General features: G+C 39.2%; 1 protein-coding gene across 1 annotated transcript in view; it reads right to left on the minus strand.

Moving 5' to 3' along the window:
- The window catches only part of LOC116098068 (transient receptor potential cation channel subfamily V member 5), a 29,531-nt gene that overhangs the window by 3,121 nt on the left and 5,544 nt on the right, over positions 1 to 20,866 (minus strand). Inside the window, exons 6-13 of the mRNA XM_031380815.1 lie at positions 20,566 to 20,738; positions 20,285 to 20,431; positions 17,156 to 17,368; positions 4,932 to 5,018; positions 4,760 to 4,836; positions 4,352 to 4,517; positions 4,100 to 4,166; positions 1,850 to 2,118 (exon numbers count right to left, since the gene is read on the minus strand). Of these exons, the coding sequence (XP_031236675.1) occupies positions 1,850 to 2,118; positions 4,100 to 4,166; positions 4,352 to 4,517; positions 4,760 to 4,836; positions 4,932 to 5,018; positions 17,156 to 17,368; positions 20,285 to 20,431; positions 20,566 to 20,738 (1,199 nt within the window). The remainder of the gene's footprint in view (positions 1 to 1,849; positions 2,119 to 4,099; positions 4,167 to 4,351; positions 4,518 to 4,759; positions 4,837 to 4,931; positions 5,019 to 17,155; positions 17,369 to 20,284; positions 20,432 to 20,565; positions 20,739 to 20,866) is intronic.

Raw genomic sequence — 20,866 nt, forward strand, 5'->3', positions numbered from 1 at the left:
AAAAAAAAAAAAAAAAAAAGACTGATCATGGTTCTTCACTTAGGTTTCCCTTGCCCCTTTTGTTCTACCAGAGGAGCCAATGTTTTTCATCCAGATTATCAACTAGTCACTTTCTGATACCTGGTTATAGTCAGTGGGGCTTCAGCATTAGTCTCTTCTTCCTAACAGACTGGAGATAAAGGAACCTCATCTGCTTACTGCTGCTACTGCTTCCACTATCCAGCCCGTGACATTGTCTTAAATGAAAAGAATAAGCCTTTCACCTAAACTTTGTTACAATCCCATGGAAATTAGAATGAATTGCCTTGGGTCAAATACGCTTTTAATTTTATTTTTTGAGGTGTTGGAAATTCAACTTCCAGCCTTGGACATGCTAGGTAAGTAAGCTACTAACCAGCCACATCTCTAGGCTAAAGTGGTTCTTCGAACGCATGTTACACAATGTCAGAAGAGTCTTGAATGGAACTTGCGTCTTCAATGCAACTTGAATGGGACCATCAGAATTGTGTAAAGCAGTGTGTTCCACCCCCATTCTCTCAGAAAGATGGAGTTTCTTAGATGTTTTGTCAATATAATGGGGGGGGGGGATTTACCTAAGAAGAGGGAGCCAGGTTGAACATGTAGAACATTGATAGAATGTGTAAGATAGAGACTGAATTCTAAACAGATATATAAATCTAGTTTGACTTTCTAAACTTCTCAGTTATGAGGATTAGCTCATTCACCTCTACTTTTTACAAAAAGCTGTTTAGGGTTGGTTGATTTCTCTTTGTAGCCATGCACCTTCATTAATATAAACCCTGACATATCCTATCCTAGTTCAGTTAGCTAGTCTTACCCATCTTTAGCATTTGTCAAGAACATTCCTCCTTTGACAAGAGAATTTCCTAACTTTCTACTTAAATCCTTCAGTTTCGTCTCTTCTTAGCATGATGCACATTTCTGTATCAATTTTACTTCTATGAGTGTTCAGCCTCCTCTGAAGTGATTCACTTGGTGTCTACGTTTTCTGTAGCTTGGCACTTCAACTCAAGCACACAGTATAACTCTGATGGTTGTGTTTGGGTCCCAGCTCCTAGACATATAATAGGCTTTTGAGGACCATTGCTACATAACCTCTATATAGTTATCTGAAGGGTAAACGATGGTTATATTCAAATATTTATATAGTACTTATGTGGAAGAATATGTACTTTCTGATACATGGAAGGAAAAAGTCTGAGGCTTAAGAATAGAATTATAGCAAGAGAAGTTTTAGTTCATTCCAATATGAATGCTTCTAATAATAAACTCTTCACAATATAGAAAACTCCTATTCTCTGAAACCTTACTCAAATATATAAGATAATAAGGTCATAATTAGACTAAAGAATATGCTGAATGACTCTCATACCAATACATAATTATGGTGAGAAGCAGCTCAATTATTTCTTAGAAGTATTTGGAATGTAACTCCTAACTCTAGTATTTGATTAGCTTATTGTGATACAAAGAAAAGATATAATAGGGATTTAGGGACTTATACAATCGAATAGAACAAAAAGTCCAAATGTAAGAGCTATATTATACAAGAACAAAATACTCTTGTTCCCTGTGGATTCAAAGACTACTGGCTCTGCTTTTTACCTGAAGTAAATAGCTAAACTCTGTGCTTAGATCCTCCACTGTATCATGCTTCTGTTCCTCCACCAATTCACACATACTTCAGGTTTATATAAATGTAACTGAAATGATTGCCTCTTGGGGCTCCTCTGTGACTCTATGAAGACTGGCTCACAATAAACACGCCCTACTGTAATGTTTCACTCCAGTTTCTGCCCCTTTGCAGGACCAACACTAATAAATTTACCTGTGCTCTCCAGAGCTCATCCCTCTCCTGGGCCACTCGCCAGTGAGTGTCGCCCATCATGGCAATGAACAAATTGATCATGAGCAGTGTGGCGATGATAGCAAAGGCAGCATAGGTGATGCTGTACATGAAGGGCAGATCCACACTGTAATTGGCAGGTCCATCAATGATGGTGAGGAACAATTCAAAGGTGCTGAACATTGCTGTAGGGTAGTCGGAGAATTCCCCCAGATTATCTGGATCCTCTGTCTGGAAAATGATATAGAAGGCTGCTCCACCCAGGAAGAGCAGTTGGGGAATGAAATTGACATGGTAAGTAAGGCCTTTGTTACCATTAATTCTACTTCTGATCTACATACATCCATCAGTTTACACACATGCACACACTACTATACATCAACGATGTAATTATCTTAGAAGTGGGTTATCCTAAGAATCTTGACTATATCCACTGTTGTGGGTAATAATAATACTCAGCCATTTATCAAAAAGAATTATAGGTGTACACATATGCATAGTAAGTTACCTAACAGATTATTACCTTTTAGAAAACCAAACATTTGAAAGATAAGTCATTAAAAGGATATATTGCATCTAGAATGATTTCAAAGGACAGCACATATGATAAGGCTAAAAGAATTTAATCTTTATGACATCTAGATAACTATCCATTACTCTGAGACTTGTTAGGCTAGCTTTCACCGTCACAGAAAAGTTATTTCTGACTAGTGTACTGTGTACAGCCTACCACATGGCAGGTTATCCTGGATCCTTACAACACTAGACCCTTGACTTCTCTCTGTATGGCATACTGAAAGGGATGACAAGGTGATACCAAACCCATACAGAGAGTCTGTATGAACTACAAACTTCCTTAAGTAAAATCACAAGCACAGTAAGTACAAATAGTGACCAGTTAGGGGATAAGCAATATTATCTTTAGGAAATAACTCTGTTGCTGGTTCTCCTAATTGCAGTCTGCATATGGCTGAGTAAAGAATTTGGGGTAGAGGGCTGGCGAGATAGCTCAGCGGGTAAGAGCACTGACTGCTCTTCCGAAGGTCCTGAGTTCGGATCCCAGCAACCACATAGTAGCTCACAACCACCCGTAATGAGACCGGACGCCCTCTTCTGGTGTGTCTGAAAACAGTGACAGTGAATTACGCCAGGGTGAGCGGGGCCGGCAGAGGTCCTGAGTCCAATTCCCAGCAGCCACACACATGATGGCTCACGGCCATCTGTACAGCTACAATGTACACATACACCTAAAATAAATAAAATAAATCTTAAAAAAAAAAAGAATTTGGGGTAGAGAAAGGGAAGAAAACTTACATCAGGCCTCACAGGACAGAACACTCCATACAGACTGCCAGTTTGATTATTTCACACTGAAGATCTTAGTATTTTTTATTTTTAATTTTTTGTTTACCATTTTCTGGAAAATTTCACTGATCAGAGAAATTTCTAGAGATAGTAATAAAGCTCTGTAACGATGGAGGAGAGGGTTCTTTCGAGACCACTTTCCTTGTGCACCCTCTCCACTAACGGGTGCCCAGTTACAGACATGGGAGAGTTAGTTAGAATTCAAAGGTTTTCATCAATCAGACCTGGGCCTGCTTCTTCCCGCCTATATGAACTCTCCTTTCACTACCTTCGCTCACTCGGCTCTCTCTGCTGCCTTTTCCTTCCTGTGCTGGACTTTCTTTGCTACGTGACACTCCACACTATATCTATTTGTCCCCATTCTCTGCCTTTCATTGTCTGTATTCCTCTTTGTCTAGACTCTCTGGCATGTCCCAAGTTCTCCAAACTCTCATTCTGAACCTCTGTTTTATAATCTTTTCCTTTATCAATACTTTAAGGGACTGTATATAGAAAGAGGCACTTTCTGTCTTATTGCATGCCTTTTATTCCTTGTTCTGAACTGTAAAGACAGCAGAGTAAAACATGGCATTTTTCCTATTTGCATAATGTTTAAAAGATCTACGACTGTTCAGTGTTTCATGTCTCTCTTTTCGCAATATTCCTTTAAGGGATTTGCAGTACAGTTAGCTTACATGAATCCTAAAAGCTCAGAACTCATAATTCTACCTTCCAGGCCGACCTGAGTGGTCCTTTTCTTTGGACAAAGGTATGGTTTAGACTTACTTTCCCATAGGGAATGACAATAATGAAACCAAGTGAACGTGGGAACTAAGAGGGCAGTTTTCTGAAGAGCTGCATCTAAAAGTCTAGAAGTAGCGATGTTACCTGAGGCGAATCCCAGGATGACCATAGCCATTAGCCAGCAGAAACGTAGTAGGTCTCCAAAAATCATCTACAGGAATCAAAAAAGAGGAAGAAAGATGAATGTCCCTGTGCAGCTGTTGCTAACAGATCTAATTGCCCCCACAAACTCCTCAGTTCTGCTCTGAGCAATACTTTTTCTTTGTGGCTATTGCTACCCTTCCATCTATGAAGGCTCTGTATCCAAATCAGAGAAACGTTTGGAAAAACACTGACCTTCTGAATCATGATTGTGAAGGGCCCCAGCATCTGGAATCCTCGGGCGAAGTACATGACACTACACCAGCCCAGCACGAGGGCCATGGACATGGGCACCACCTCCCCATTCATATTGGTAAGCCTCATCACCATAGTCAGTAGCACAAGCGAGGCATATGTGATGCTGGGGTGAGAGCAGAAAGAACAAACTTAGGTATGAGCTGTTAATATTCTGGATCTACTGTACCATGATGGTAAGTTGGCTGACACCCATACATTCACGCCAAGTCTTAACAGCTAAAACACATAAATCCACTAGGCAGAAATCCCTGGAGTGTCACCTGATATCTAAGTCTCAGAGAGTGAACTGGAGACTTGCAACATTCTAGAAAATGAAATCAGAGCCTATGAAATAAAGACACTCACATGATGACATGGAATGGCCCCCCAAGAACTGTTTGTCCAAAGTACCGAGAGGCACCAACTCTGAAGATGTCTGGGATCTAGGGAGAGATGATAAAGCAAACAACAATATAGACCGCAATTTAGTATGGGACCTAAGTGAATTGCTTTATTCCAGAACCCCCATGCTCCTCACCTCTAGGAGTAGAATAATCACAGCCCCAACGACTGTCACCAGCTCCCCTACCAGCCGGATCTTATCCTGGTAAGTCACATATGCTTCCTATGAAAGGAAATCAGGACAAGAAATGTTTCCTAATGTGAAGAGTTGTATATAATGGGATTAGAACAACTGGAATCTTTCCATGGCAGAAACCATCATCACCATCTCCTAAACTCTCTTATTTACTTGGCACGCTTTGTTGTTTTATTTTATTTTGCTACTTCATCTGACAAAGTTTCATAGTGTTGCCCAAGCTGGCCTTGCCATTAGTACCTGTCTAAAGCTGTCAAGACGTGTGTAAGACAAGAAGAAGCTCTTTTTACCACCAGCATTTTCACCTCATTATAACTTTCATTCAGGTTAACTCTGTGACCAGGACAAGAGGTAGGTGTCCAAAGTTTTCTTCTTCTTCTTTTTTTAACATTTTTGTTTGTTTGTTTGTTTGTTTGTTTGTTTTTGAGACAGGGTTTCTCTGTATAGCCCTGGCTGTCCTGGAACTCACTCTGTAGACCAGGCTGGCCTTGAACTTAGAAATCTACCTGCCTCTGAGATCACATTTCAGATCACTGAAATGACCAAATGAACTACTTGTCATGATAGTACTTGCCTGCAATTCTGACTTTCAAGAGAATGAGATAGAATGATAGAGCCCAAACGCAAGGCCAGTTTGGGCTACACTGTGAAATCTTGTCTGATGAGGTAGCAAAATAAAATAAACAAGACAATAAAGCATGTCAAGTGAATAAGAGAGTTTAGTAGATGTTGATGATGATTTCTGTCCCAGAAAGAATCCAACTGTTATAATCTCATTGTTGCCCCCACTCCCTTTTAAGATATCATATGCATATCTCAGAATTCAGGGGCCATTATAGGCTCCAAACCTACTAGCTCTGGTGAGACCTTGAAGTATTTAAGATGTTTGAACTTAAGGGTTCTCATTTGTAAGACAGAAACTTTAATCCTCACCTCCAGGAGATGGTGTACAGATTACAGTAGGTGGTGTAGTTAGAGTGTACTTTAAACTAAAAAAGGCCATATAAGTATTTATTGTATTTTTACTATGATTTGGCAATACAGAATAAGGTAGAAATAGGCCTAGACATGGGTTTTAGTTTTCTGGAGGGGCTCTGATTATTCTGAGAATTCAAGACAGTTCTGGGGTCAAGGTCAGATGAAGGTTATCCTACTACTACATCATGCAGATGTGATGATGGAATTCTTCATTAGCAATTTTTACCTAAGTAGAAGTCATGACCTCACTTGAGAATACAAGAAAGCTTTGTGGAAAAAAATTATGTGTAATTTTAACATGGAATTATATGTCTAAGCCTGGGATCTGCTGTGGGACTGCTCCAGAGCAGCTAGTTGTGTGTTTTCTTTGCTTGTTTTGTCCTCAGCCCTGGCAACTATATGAGCTCACTTTATCTCTACTGGAATTCAGTTCACAGAATATATCCTTTTATTTATTTATGGCCCCTGTAGCATCTATTTCATACTGTAAACCATGCCAATTCATTTTAAGACCTTAGGTAAGTAAAGGAATAAATAGTAAACACATTAATTGAGAAATTACTTTAAATACAGAAAGTAGACCAGTCAATCTTTCTGCACAAAAATTTCAATTTAGTTTTAAAAGTTTGTATCTTGGTGAGTGGGTCTAGCCTAGTGGTTCCCAACCTTCCTAATGTTGCATCCCTTTAATACAGTCCCTTGTGTTGTGGTGACCCACAACCATAAAAGTATTTCTCTAACTGTTTCATAACTGTAATTTTGTTACTGTTATGAGTTGTAATATAAACATCTGTTATGCAGGATATCTGATATGCATCCCTAAGGGATCGTGACCAATAGGTTGAGAACCTCTGATCTAGATTATGTCATCAACTTTTTCTCCCTTCACTCTCTCCAGGGACAGAGACAGGAATAATAGTAAAAGCTTGTAATCCCAGAAACCTTGAGGTAGAGGCAGAAGGATTGTGAATTCAAGGCCAAGTCCCACCAACCAAGAGGTAGGGTTGGAAGAGTTGGAAGTTTAAACCCATTGTTTGACTGAGTCTTTCCTGGTCAATCTGAGACTTTTTTTTTTTTTTTTTGAAAGAAAGAAGGTAGGAGGTTGTAAACATTGCTGACAAGACAAAAGTCACAGAGCTCTGAAGACAAGAGTGCCCCTAGAGGCCAGTGCAGCAATGATACCGTTTATAGAAAACCAGATCCAATCTCTCTAGGTTTCCCAAGCCCATCCCAGCAAGCCTCTTCTCCTTTCCAGCAGATTTTTGTTTTGTTTTGTTTTAAATATGGAGACATTCCCTTCCACAAGTTCAGCAGTCATATAGGCATCCAGAGACTGCAAGATTTTGCTTAAGCACCAGGCTGCCCTTTCTCCAAGGGTCCAGTCTCTTAAACCTGGTTGAGGAATATGGGGTCTTCTGTGAGCCCCCTAAACAAAATAAAGGGCTTTGCTTGTTGTCTTTTTTTTTAAATCTATTTTGTGTGTGTGTGTGTGTGTGTGTGTGTGTGTGTGTATGTGTGTGAAATATGTCATAATAATTGTATAAGGCCTAAATACTTAAAGTATTGGCCTTTGATTGTATTGTTTTATTACTGACATAAAACTTGTTTTCATCTAGAATGAGTATTTTTACAGTGTAAAGAAAATGGTATTACGACTTCTTGGCATATACCCAGAAGATGCTCCAACATGTAATAAGGACACATGCTCCACCATGCTCATAGCAGCCTTATTTATAATAGCCAGAAACTGGAAACAACCCAGATTTCCTTCAACAGAGGAATGGATACAGAAATTGTGGTACATCTACACAATGGAGTACTACTCAGCTATTAAAAAAAATGAATTTATGGAATTCTTAGGGAAATGGATGGATCTGGAGAATATCATCCTGAGTGAGGTAACCCAATCACAAAAAAAACACACATGGTATGCACTCTCTGATAAATGGATATTAGCCCAGAAGATTGGAATACACGAAGTACAATCCACAAACCACAAGAAACTCAAGAAGAAGGAAGACCAAAATGTGGACACTTCACTCCTTCTTAAAACAGGGAACAAAATACCCATCGAAGGAGTTATAGAGAGTAACTATGGAGCAGAGACTGAAGGAAGGGCTCTCCAGCCTGATATAGCTGTCTCCTGAGAGGCTCTGACAGTACCCGACTAATACAGAAGTAGAGGCTCACAGCCATCCATTGAACTGTGTACAGGATCTCCAATGAAGGAGCTAGAGAAAGGACCCAAGGAGCCGAAGGGTTTGCAGCCCCTTAGGACGAACAACAATATGAACTAACTAGTACCCTCAGAGCTCCCAGAGACTAAATCACCAACCAAAGAGTACACATGGTGGGACTGATTGCTCCAGCAGCATATGTATAGTAGAGGATGACCAAGTTGGTCATCAATGGGAGGAGAGGCCCTTGGCCCTGTGAAGGTTCTATGCCCCAGTGTAGGGGAATGCCAGGGTTAGGAAGTGGGAGAGGGTGGGGTGGCAAGCAGGGAGAGGGGGAAGGGAATAGGGTTTTAGTTTTGTTGTTTTTTTGTTTTTTGGTTTTTTGAGGGGAAACTAGGAAAGGAGATATCGTATGACATGTAAATAAAAAATTGATTAAAAAAAAAGAAAATGGTATTTAAAAAAAACTAGAAAATGGTAGTGTCTTAAAAATGAGAAGAGACCTTGAATTTCAAAGATCCCTCTCTGATGATTCGGGAAGTGATAAGGATTCCCCTTAAGTAATTATCTTAAGCTTCCCCAGAATTAAGCCTAGGCAAATAATAAATTTGCCTTTTGAAGATTTAAAATTTTATTCTTTAGGGGTTAAGGTTTTCTGTCTAAATTAAACATCTACTTCATGGATCTGCGGTTCTTAAAACAAGGTTTGGTGATCAAGGTTGTTTTTGCCAAACTGTGTTTAAGTAACCACAGCCACACAGCCTCAGCTCCTGTTTGTTCAGCCAAGCTCTTTCAGTGCTGCACTTTCTTTCATTTTGTGGGACCTAGTGCCTAATACATGGTTGTCTACCACCTTATTTACCCTCCATCCCTGGATTCTACTTCCCTCCAAGTTCCAAGACTAATCTTTTGAAATGTGAATATTATCACATGACTTCTGTTTATGTCTTTCCTAGCTGTCCAGTACTTTCAGGATAAAAACCAGATGGTATTAGACAGTGTTCCCTAAATACTTTTTAGAGGAGAAAGTCACTAGGTACAGTCTGAAGACATTTAAGAAATATAGATAGAGGCAGGGGTTCCTCTGAAAAAAAGTTAAAACCTGGCTGATTTCCCTGGAATGAGAAACACCTGGGGAAGAGTGGTGGGCCAGGATGTGATTGCTATGTTGTTTTATTTGGTTCTAGTTCTGTTTTTCTTTCTTTCTATCTATGTATCTATCTATGTATCTATGTATCTATCTATCTGTTTGTCTATCTATCTATCTATCCATCCATCTATCTATCTATCTATCTATCTATCTATCTATCTATCTATCTATCTATCTACCTATCTATCTATCTATCTTGTTGATGTTTTTTTGTTTGTTTGCTTGGTTTGTTTATTTGTTTTTTCTTTGAAACAAGGTCTTACCATTCAGCCCATGGGTGACCTGGGATACATTGTATAGAGCAGGTTGGCCTCAAACTCATGGGTGATCATTCTGCCTCTACCTCCAGAATGCTAGAATCCTAGGTATATGCCATCACACACAGCATTGGTCACTCCTGATCAGCACTTTTGTTTGATTTTTACAATCTATGTATATGTGTTCTTTTAATTAGAAGTTTTCATTGTAAGATAAAGATCAAATGTAAAGCCCAGATTAACTATCACTACAAACTCATTACTCTGACTTCTCTCTGCTTTGAGTTTTTATGCTCTGTGTAGGCCACAGACACATTAAGCCCTAACAGTGGTATATAGTCTTTCCTTAAGAAAGCTCTGCCAGCACATCTGTCTAGTTCACTCTTCTTTATGCTTCAGATTCAGGCCAGGCCAGCATTTTCCTGAGTTCTCCTTCCACACTCTTCTGCAACTAGCTCAGATGTGCTCCTGTGAGCACCTAGCACACTCTGATTATAGACATTGCCTGGAGCACTGACATGTTGGAATACTATGTATCTCTTAGAGCATCCTGGGGACATTAGCATCTGATGCTTCCCTTTTATATACAGTTTACAACATTTTGAGAGATTATTCATTTAGCAAAAAAGCAAAGAAAGAGGGGGTTGTGGAAGCTGTAGAGAAGCAGCTTTTCTTGGAAGATGCAGATGATTGAGGAAAATAAACCATTAAGTAGAAATGGAGAAACCTATTTGGAAGGAAACCAATGCAAAACATGGCACTTGACTGCACTTGTTTTAAGGTTACCAGAGTCCTTGCTCAAGGTCACCTGAAATATAAGAAAACACCCCATTCTATGCTACTCCTCTAAAAATAAGTATTTCCTGCAATTAACCAGAATTTTCTGCATTGCCACATGGCTAAGAATGTTAGGAATTATTAACAGCCTGAAATTTTAGGAGTAGTGATAACCTGGAATTTAATTGTTGCCAGGAACCAGATTCCTTGCAGCGGCCAGTCACTTACACTTCATGGAACTATTCTTTATGAGCTGACTGTTCTGGATAGAATACTCAGGAGAGTGCAGAGTAGTGCCTGAGACACCTGTGAGCTGGAAGAGCTAGTGTACATCCTCCAGATAAAGGCTAAGAATACCGACCACTCTAGATCACAAAAACAAGTAGAAAAATCCAGTTCAGACTTTTGATTTTGTTCCCCAAATCATAGACCTACGAAGGGTCTATTGCCAGTCAAAGGAGGATTTCTCCGATTCCATAAATTGAACAGAGTTTCCTAAACAGTACTGTCCACAAGAATTAACTGATGAGTGTTTAACCACAATGCAAATGGGAAGCAGGATCTCAGGATAGTTTATATCAACTCATTGCTTTTCTTCATGGAATCTAAAGATTTTTATGGTACACATCCCAAAGAAAAGAACTGCTGGCCATAGGAAAGTAGGATCCTTTTTCCAGGAAATATTTCCTATTCAGAGTTTATGACCCAGGAATTTATTTACAGGTGTGTGTGGATAGAGGCAGTGGGGGACTATAGAAGCTACAGAGATGCTGCTATCCCTGGAAGTTGTAGATGGAAGAGGGAAATAAACCAGTAAGTTGGAATGCTTTTCTCAGGAAAATTGACTGAGAAAATTTTTCTCTCTCCCAAGAAGTCATTAAGTAAGAGTGGCCACTGCTTTGTGAGTTGTTCTTATAAGGTTTGTACCCCCTTCTTCTTTTGTTTTACTCTGTTCTGGTATGCTTAGTTTGATACGGTGGGGTGAGCATCTCACTATGTAGGTCATGCTGACTGGAAACTCACAATCTTTGCTCACCCTGGCATCACTTCCTTTTGCCCTTTGTAAGGGCTTAGCCCAATCTCTTTGCTTGCCATTCTAAGTTCTAAATTGAAACCACACCTGAGTGGCTATGTTGCTAACTGGTATAGAACCAGAACCTCTGGTCATCTTCATTTGTTTTAGCTTTGAACAGTATGTGGAATGATGGAGATTACTGATAAATTTAAATTGAAAAAAAAAGTGAACTACAGGAATTAGGTAAAAGAAGGTAAAAATCCATTCCAGTGCTTTAATAAGAGACAAAAGAGAGAGAGAGAGAGAGAGAGAGAGAGAGAGAGAGAGAGAGAGAGAGAGAGAGAGAGAAAGAGACAGAGAGAGACAGAGAGAGACAGAGACAGAGAGACAGAGAGACAGAGAAAGAGACAGAGAGACAGAGAGGCAAAAATAGAGGCAGAGAGAGGAACAGAAAGACAGGGAGAGACAGAGAGATTCTGGATGGTAAAGACTCCACGTAGCACAGAAATTCTACCCAACACAGTATTCTTGCCCTTCCTCCCACACAATTTCCCGAGCCCTCCACAGAGGGCTTTGAGATTAATAGCTCCCTCAAGGGTTCTGGGAACACTGAATAGAACCAATTCTCCACCTTGGTCTAAGAATAATTAACTATTCCCAAAGAACTGCAATTTACTCTATATCTAATAGGCTAAGGACATAAGATGATAGTTATGATTATGAAAACTGGAGAATAGAGAATAGCTCAGCATCTGAGAGCAGGAGATATTTCATATCTGATACCCTTCTCTTACTTAGGGTAGGAGAAGGCTTTAGAAGGATTTCTACATAAAAGGTGATGGTGGTGAACCCCAGCTAGGTCAAAGCCTTGGGACATTAATTGCCAAGTAATGCATATACAATGAAAAATGACTAGGATATAGTGTATGATTCTTGAGGGAGAAATCACCTGTCTCTATATTTATAATTCAAGGTTTTAAGGTGATGGACACTTGAAATAAAACATCTACACTTTGTCAAAGTGCTTAGTATCTTCTAGCTTTGCTGCTGCCACTGCTTCAATGGTGCTTCATTTTATTTACGAGTAAGAGGAATATTAAATGATTTGATGCTTTGTTGTATAAAAAAATTGATCTAAAGAATCACATTATTTTCATCTTGTAGCTCATTTAAAATGAAACATTTTGATCTTACTCCAGCTTTACTGCTAGAAACTTCAGATTAGCTTAACCAAGTCTCCAAAACTTGACAAGTTTATCCAGGGTGCACACAGTAAGGAGCCAGTAGAAGTTATTTTTATCTCCCAGGCTCCTTGTTTCTTGTATATTCTTTACTTGGTTTTAATTGGGATGCTTTTTCCACAGGGAGCTGTTTAGAAGCCTTAAACAGGGATTGTACCAAATTGGAGATTGGATGGGTGTTAAAGAGCTATCGTGCCCTGGGTTGTCTGGAACTTATGAGAGAGACAGGCATATGGAATCATCTCATTTTCTGTGCCAAAAAGATGATTTCAAATGGATAGGAAACAAGGTGTAATTCCTGCAATTGTCTTCCCCTTCACTGTCTACATCCATCACAAGTAAATGATGATTTTTACCTTCATTAAGTCTCCTGATACCAACTCATCTCATCACCTCCCCATGAAATCACTATGCCAAATCACCACATTCTCTTGCCTGGAAAACTATAATAGGCACCGTATTGGTATCTCCATAGCTTCTTAATCCTTCATAGTCTGGTTTGTACCCTGGTATACTATGGAGGATTTTTATTAATGTCCATCATTATATCCAGGTGGGGTGGTGCAAGGCTATAATCATAGAACACAGGAGGCAGAGACAAGAGTCATGCCAAGAGTTTGAGGTCTCCTGAGCCCATGTAGAAAGTAGCACTCCACTATGGCCAGGCTAATTTCATATTTAAAATTCTGAGCATTCTGCAACTTTGAAGATGAAGATTAGCCCTGAATATGGTCCAGAGCACCCTATACAATTTGGGAAGGATCTGCCTTCACAGCCTCATCTGTGGCATGTTGCTCAGTTCTCTGTTCCAGCTAATTTTCTTTTCTAGACACTGAAGAGGAATTTCCTGCCTTAGGCTTCGTGTATATGCATTCTTCTTGCCTAAAATTCTTCTCTTTTTCCCATACAGTTCATTTTGACTTTAGTTCAAGACACAAGATTCTTCACACTCCTGTTTTTTGTCCCTGACAGGAGCTGCCCTTGTTCTGTATGCTATCTATCTTACCACTGTGGCCTTTCTCTTACTCTGAATAAAGTTTTAATGATAAGCAATTTGCAACCCATATTCTTATGCTAATTTGTTTACTGTACATCAATTTGTAAATCGTTAGGCAAGAATATCAGCTTTATTGTGTTTTGCACAAATCACAGTTGTTGAATTTCTAATATCTACGTTACTATTGAGCATTATTTTTTCATGAATAGAGTATTGAAATGTTTCTAAGAAAAAAAAACAAAGAACTTGACAGAGTCTTTTCTAGAAGACAGAAGGGATAGATAGATGACAGATAGATAAATACATAAATACATACATACATGCATACATACATAGAGAGATACATAGGTAGATACATAGATATCTTGATTTATAGCCTGGGTAGTCTGCTACTTTCTATGTAAAATCAAGCAAGTCATTTGAGTGCTAGGATAAGGGAATGCATAACCATGCCCAGTTGTAATGATGGATATAAGTCAATAGTCTCATGACAAATAGTCCACTAAAAATCTAAGTGACCCTGTGACTAGAAAATTGAAAACAAACCTGCAGGATAGAGTCTGGTAGTCCTCAATCCTAGTTGAATATTAGGCACTTGAGTTCCTTTAAAATACCAAGACCAGGGTTCTATTTCATATATTCTCAGTTTTTAGGTATGATTTGTAGCACGAGGACCTGTCTTTTTACTAGCTTCCCAAATCTGCATATGTAGTCTTGCTTAAAATACACAGATCTAGAAAGCAATAAGATTTATTACTGGCCACACAACTATTTAATTTCAGAGCTAGTATTAAATTCTAAGGAATCTGACTCCCAGGCCTTGAACTTCTCAATTACTTGAACACTCTATGGCTGACCAATAAAGCACATAGTCATTTTGACATCTCTAAATTTGAGTGAAGATAAATTAACTCCACTCTTATACGGATCGGTTTTTATGTACTTTGTCCTGCCTTGTGCAAATAATTTTTTTCCCCTTTCCTTCCAAATGTCCAGGATGGAGCTGCTGGACTATTCTCATAAAATCCCACACATGAAGCTGGAATATTGCTTTAAGGTCCTAGAGCCTAATGGCTTCCACAGACCATAAAAAAAATCACAAAAGCAGTCCTAGACTGCCCCCAAAGACCTGAGTTACCAGTGCTATTAGGATTGTTGACTGTTAATGTTATTTATTTAAGCAAATTTAAATTCATTTATTTAATCAAAAGCTCCCTGGGGTAACTACTCGGTTAGCAATTGAATTCAAGTCTAGACAGCATATCTTGGTATTTTTGAGACTTTCACATAATAAAAAGGTAGAAAAAAAGGAGAATTTCCTATTATTCAAGCAATTTGGTATAATGTAACAGCAGACTATTCCAAATTAGGTTGAAAAGTTTAGGAGCTCCTCATGTTATCCAAATTGACCTAGAACAAGAACATTTTAGAAACTCAGGGCTAATGCTTAAATATTAACCAAAGTATAGGGAGCGTACATTGATGTTCTTTGTTATCTAAATCTCTTATCACTGTATACTTGACCTTCTTATTCCTTGCTCCATTTCCAAGGAAAGAATATTTAATAAGAGTCCTCTGTTTTGTCCAGGATAACTGACTGAAGCTAAAAAGAAAGGACAAAAGATGTTAAGAAGAAAGAAAGAAGAATGGCTGGGGCATTTAACTATCATTATGCTATATACAGTCTTGAGGCAAAGAAACAAAAGGATCTTTTGAACGTAATTTAGACTATCTGGGTCAAAGAAATATGTTTATGCATAATTCTTGAATTATCTTGGCCCAATGAGAAAAACACATGTGGGACTCGGTCTTATTTAATTGCTCATCATCACCACAGTGCATTTAGGGTGCAACCTCATCTGTATGTCCAGTGTGTAATCTCAGTGTGAGTGTGATACAAAAGTTGGGAAAGAACATGCAGGAGGACTTAGGGGCAAAGATAATGGGGAAGCTACTCTCAGCTGTTTCATGGTTATATTATTTCTCTATTACTAGTCATTTCCTTCAACCTTCTAATTATCATTAGTGTCACTAGTCTTTCCTAGCTGTCCCTGTTGTCTGTACTCATTCTGAATGTTCATGTCCAAATGGAACTACAGGAAGAAAATTCCTTGAAGCACCTGTGTCTACTCCTGACATGCTTGTGACATCATCCTTTATGTTGTGCTTTGTGATAAAACAATCTCTCTCTTTCTCTCTCTTTCTCTCTCTTTCTTTTTCTCATTCACTCTCTTCCTCCCCTCATTCTTCTCTTTTCTATCTATCTGACTGTCTGTCTGTCTCTTACTCCATCCATCTCTTCTTTCTCAGAATAATTTTTATAGTTGAATAATGAGCCATACTGAAGCTATGTTACTTATGCATGTATTTTATATATAATATGTGATATATAGTAAAATATGTGATATATATAGTAAAACCATAAATTTAACTCATTTATTTAAATGTATGTGCTCTATACATGCACATACATTCAAGTGTGTGTGTGGGGTGTAGAAAAAGAGATAGATAAATATAGAAAAGTGAATGAAAATAAAAAGGGGGGGAGGCTGTAGAGATGGCTCAGTGATTAAGAGCACCAACTGCTCTTCTGAAGGTTGTGAGTTCAGATCCCAGCACCCACATGATGGCTCACAACCATCTGTGATGAGATCTGATGCCCTCTTCTGGGGTGTCTGAAGACAGTTACAATGTGCTTACATATAATAAATAAATAAAAATCTTTTAAAAGAAGAAAAGAAAAAAAGAATAGAAACAAAGGTGGAATATCTTCATCTAGTTTGGAGTTCTTTGTGTATTACTTTTATTTAACCCAACAAACTCAAGGTTTTGCTTCTTGATTACAGGAAATTTAATCTTCTCCTTAGGCAAAACCACCCCATTCCCTTACCCATGTTGAATTCTTCCTAGGGCTAGTTTCTGTACAGACCATGAATCTTAAGTAATCATCTCTTAGCTTGCACAATTCTTCTTTCTTTTATTTTGCCTTTTTGTCCATTTTTTTTATTATTTTGAAGAATATTTTTAAGCATTTAGTGTCTCACAAATAAAACCCTCAAATATTCTACAGGTTGACTACATACATATGTCCAAAGCTATTCTCTTTGTTACAACAAAAGGGGAATCTGCTCTTTTTGACAACAATTTTAATCTTTTTACACCTTTATTTGTCCTCTGTGGGACATTATAAAATGTGGCAGGTCCTGCCAAGGTGATTCATACTCAACTACTGCCCATTTTGAACATCTTTCTGTAGAGTCTACAACAAAGACATAGATGACCCACTATAAAGAGGAACTCATTATCACAAATGAATAAGGTTGGTAATACCAAAGACTTAATGAAGAGAAATTTTATGAGAAAATCTGTAGCTTCCTACACAAACACATTTACTGATGAGGCTCCATTTTATGGCCCCCTATCTCTTGTCTAACATTTATGTTACTGATGAGGTGTTAGCAACTTCTTGGGCCTTTGAACAGTGTCTTTCCTGGAGAGCATCAATATGGTCTTGAGACAACATCATGATCCCATGTCACCATTCCCTTTCATCCCTTTTGAAGAAGAATTACCTGCAATGATTTCTGTTCCATGATGGTGTTATCTCGAATATGTGTACGGTTGGCATCACGGAATTTGAGGGGGCGGTAAACACAGCATGTTGTGAAGCAGATCATGTAGAAGATATACACAGCACCCAGGAGGCAGAAATAAGGTTGTCCATATTTCTTCCACTTCAGGCTCACCAGCTCCTTCACTGGAGTCTGTTCTAGAATCTGTCGAGCCTGTCAGAAAGAAAGTACAATATAGAATGAACAACACAATGAGCAGGGTTGAGTTTTGAACTGCATTCCAGGTGACAGGACAGGTGACAGTGTCATCACCATCATCCAGTCACTCATTTCTTTGGTAGGCAATTAGTAATTTCTATTATGTGCTAGGTTTTGGGATAGTGCTATAGAAGTATTACAGAAGTAAGCACAGTGCATACAACAACACTGAGGCTATAATAGATGAGTAGTAGTTAGGTGACTGAACTGTGGTAAGAAGGTCTGAGAAGCCATTGCACATTTGTACATAAGATGTGGTTGGGACTGTGGGAGAATCTGCTGAGACCAGTGGACAGAAATTACATGGGAGAAATAAATGATAATGATGATAACTTCAGATGCACTATAGATTTCACAGTAGGGAGTTTGATTTCTTTTTCTGAATATAATAGAAAGCAATTGGGAACTCCTAGCAAGAAATAGTCCAATTTGCATTGGAAGTATGGTTAGACTTGTGAAAAGCAATACAGGAGAGTGGCAGAACGGACAGTGCTCTGAGGGAAGTAGATAACAAGATTCAAAGGAGAAAAAATATGGATGAGACAAAGCATCTGTAAAGAGGCAAATTCAAAGTAAGGCAGACAGGATTAGGCAGGAAAAGCATTCCCTTGAGGGAAGAGTGAGGAAGAAAGGTTCCAGGTATGTTCAACAATCCAGGGCAGGAAGTTGAAGGAGCCCCTAACCAGAGAATCTATTTTTGCCATAAAATAGAAAAATCTTATTTTTAAGATGGTACTAAGAGTATCAATTGCTAGAACTATAAACGGAAGCAAGATAGGTGGTGTTAAACAAAACACCACCTGGTAATTTCTGTTGATACAGCTTATGTAAAACCCATAAGAGAATGTAAGTAACTAATATCTGATATGAAAGAACAATGGAAAGATGGAAAGAATGGCCAACCAATGACTAGCTCAACTTGAGACCCATCCTATGGGAGAGAGCCAACCCCGGACACAATTAATGGTACTCTGCTATGCTTTCAAACAAGAGCCTGGCAAAACCTCTGAGAGGCTTCATCCAGTAGCTAATGGAAACAGATGTAGAGACCCACAGACAAACATTGGAGGGAGCTTGGGGAGTCTTGTGGAAGGGTCAGGTATAGTAATAAGTAAGCCAGAGGTGTCAAGGAGACCACAAGAAAGACCTACAGAGTCAACTAACCTTGGCTCATGGGGGCTCATAGAGACTGAACTACCAACCAAAGATTATGCATGGGTGGAACTAGGCCCCTTATACTTGTGCAGCAGATGGGCAGCATGGTCTCCATGTGGGTCCCCTCACAAATGGAGAGAGGGCTGACTCAAACTCTGTTGGCTCCCTTTGGATCCTACTCTATTAGCTGGTGCTACCTTGTCAGGTCTCATCTTAGTAATGGAGGATGTGCCTAGTTTTGCTGTACCTTGATGTGTCAAGGCAGGTTGGTACCCATGGGGGATGGGAGTGGGGCTTCCCTTCTCAGAAGAAAGGGGAGGGAAGAAAGGGAAGTGGGAGGTGAGGGTGGGACTGGGATGAGGGAAAGGTCTGCAATCAGTGTGTAAAATTAATAAATAAATAAATTAAGGGGTAAAAAGAAATAAACTAAGGTTTAGACGTAAGAAGAAAGAAAGGAGAGAGAAAAGAAAGAGAAAGAAAGAAAGGAAGAAAAAAGAAAGGGAGGAAGAATGAAAGAATGAACGAATGGAAGGAAGGAAGAGGGCAAAGGAGTATGGTAGCTGAATCTGCATAGTAGGGTGGGGGTTTGTACTCCTAAGTAAACCTGCTTAAACTTTAGGTGTTTCTAGGATTGTTCCAGAATTACGTAAAGTGGTTCTTCAGTTTTCCTGCTGCGTTGGTTATTATTGTTTTTCGTGCTTTGTGGTTCTATAAGAGTTCTTGGGAAATTATTACATAGCAGATAGTCAACAGAAACTCAGTTTTACCAAAATCTTCAGGTTCCTGAAAGACAGAGCTATTTTCTCCACTCTAGTCTCTTTCTTTCTCTATGCCATTCAGTCTATTGTGTCTCAACTGTTTTTACATTGTTCCACCTCTAGAAAATTTTATATGAAAGTCTTAAGGTTTTGTCATTTAGTTTTGATTTTTTGTTTTGTGTTCTCAGTGGACAACTTTTGGGGTGGGGGAGGGGGGTGGGGGTATACTTCCTCTCCGGAGGTTCCTCCACCTTTCTGCCCTGGATTGTCAAGCCTATCTAGAAAGTCTTTCTCCACCCTCAAATGATTTTTTTTTTTTTTGCATATGGATAATCCTTTCTGCTTAATTTGAATTTGCCTCTCCCTACTTTTTGAGATGTCTCTTCATCTCATCGATTATCTTCTCCCCTTTGTATCTTGCTGTAGATGTTTTATCACATCTAGCCAAATTGTTTTCACCTCCATTTTCCTGCTATACTGCACACAGTGTGCACTGCCAGCACTATACAGATCAAACTCTACTGAAGTTTATGAAAACATCAATCCAAAACTGAAGAAATTGTCTTGAAAGGATATGTATTTTTGCCTCTATTTATCTCTTTGGTTTCTGGTATATTGTCTGTGACAAAGTAGACACTCAATATGTGAATGATAGAAGAAAGTAAGAAAGAAAGGAAGGAAGGAACAAAGGAAAGAAGTGACCCCAAGTTAGAAGGTTCTTTATCTGAAAAATTAGAATGGGACACATAAAGAGATAAAGCTGGAGGAAAGTAGTCTCATAAGATTAATGTTGGATGATATTTTTACCTACAGGAACTATTTCCTCTTAGAGACTGTTCTCTATCTATTGAAAAGCTCTGAAGTATCTTGGAGTCAAAGTGTCTCAGTAGGTGGAAGAGCCACATCTCAACATGTCTTCCTTCACACGAAGTTTCTGGACCTGTTATGACATCCATACCTCTTTCTTCTTGGAGGAAACCACAAGCTCCAGAAAGGACAACTCTTCTCCCCAAGAGTCAATCTCTGTGAGGTCATAGATGGACGATGTTAGGGGCCCGCATGACCACTGGATGTGCTTCCGTTTCTGCATCAGGTGTTGAAACATCTGGTGAAGCAACAGAAGATATGAATGGTTAGTGTGTTAGAAGATGATCAGGAGAACAACCATGGGCCAAGTCATTTACCCATGTTAGTGATGGGAAAGATCACTAAGGAGACACTCTAGGGATGGCTTCTCACCACAGTGTTGCCTTCCACCCCAGCCAACTTGAAGGGGGTGAGTCCCTGGTTGTTGGGCACAAGTTCCAGGGACTTCAGGTGGTCTCCCCCATCAAAGGACAGTAGCAAGTTGTACATTTGGCAGGCAAAGGTTTTGTTGGGCTGCAGGACCAGTATGTGTAGTACTGTATTTCCTGTAGAAGACAGAGGCTACCATGTGACCATAGTACTGGAGTTGGTGAAGATTTCATTCTCTATCCTAAGGTGGTCTCCGTGGTCTCTGTCTCTTGCTCTCCCCCTCTTCCGGTCTCCCCCTCTCCCA

This window comes from Mastomys coucha, unplaced genomic scaffold (genome assembly GCF_008632895.1).
Source record: "Mastomys coucha isolate ucsf_1 unplaced genomic scaffold, UCSF_Mcou_1 pScaffold20, whole genome shotgun sequence".
Classification (NCBI taxonomy): Eukaryota; Metazoa; Chordata; class Mammalia; order Rodentia; family Muridae; genus Mastomys; species Mastomys coucha.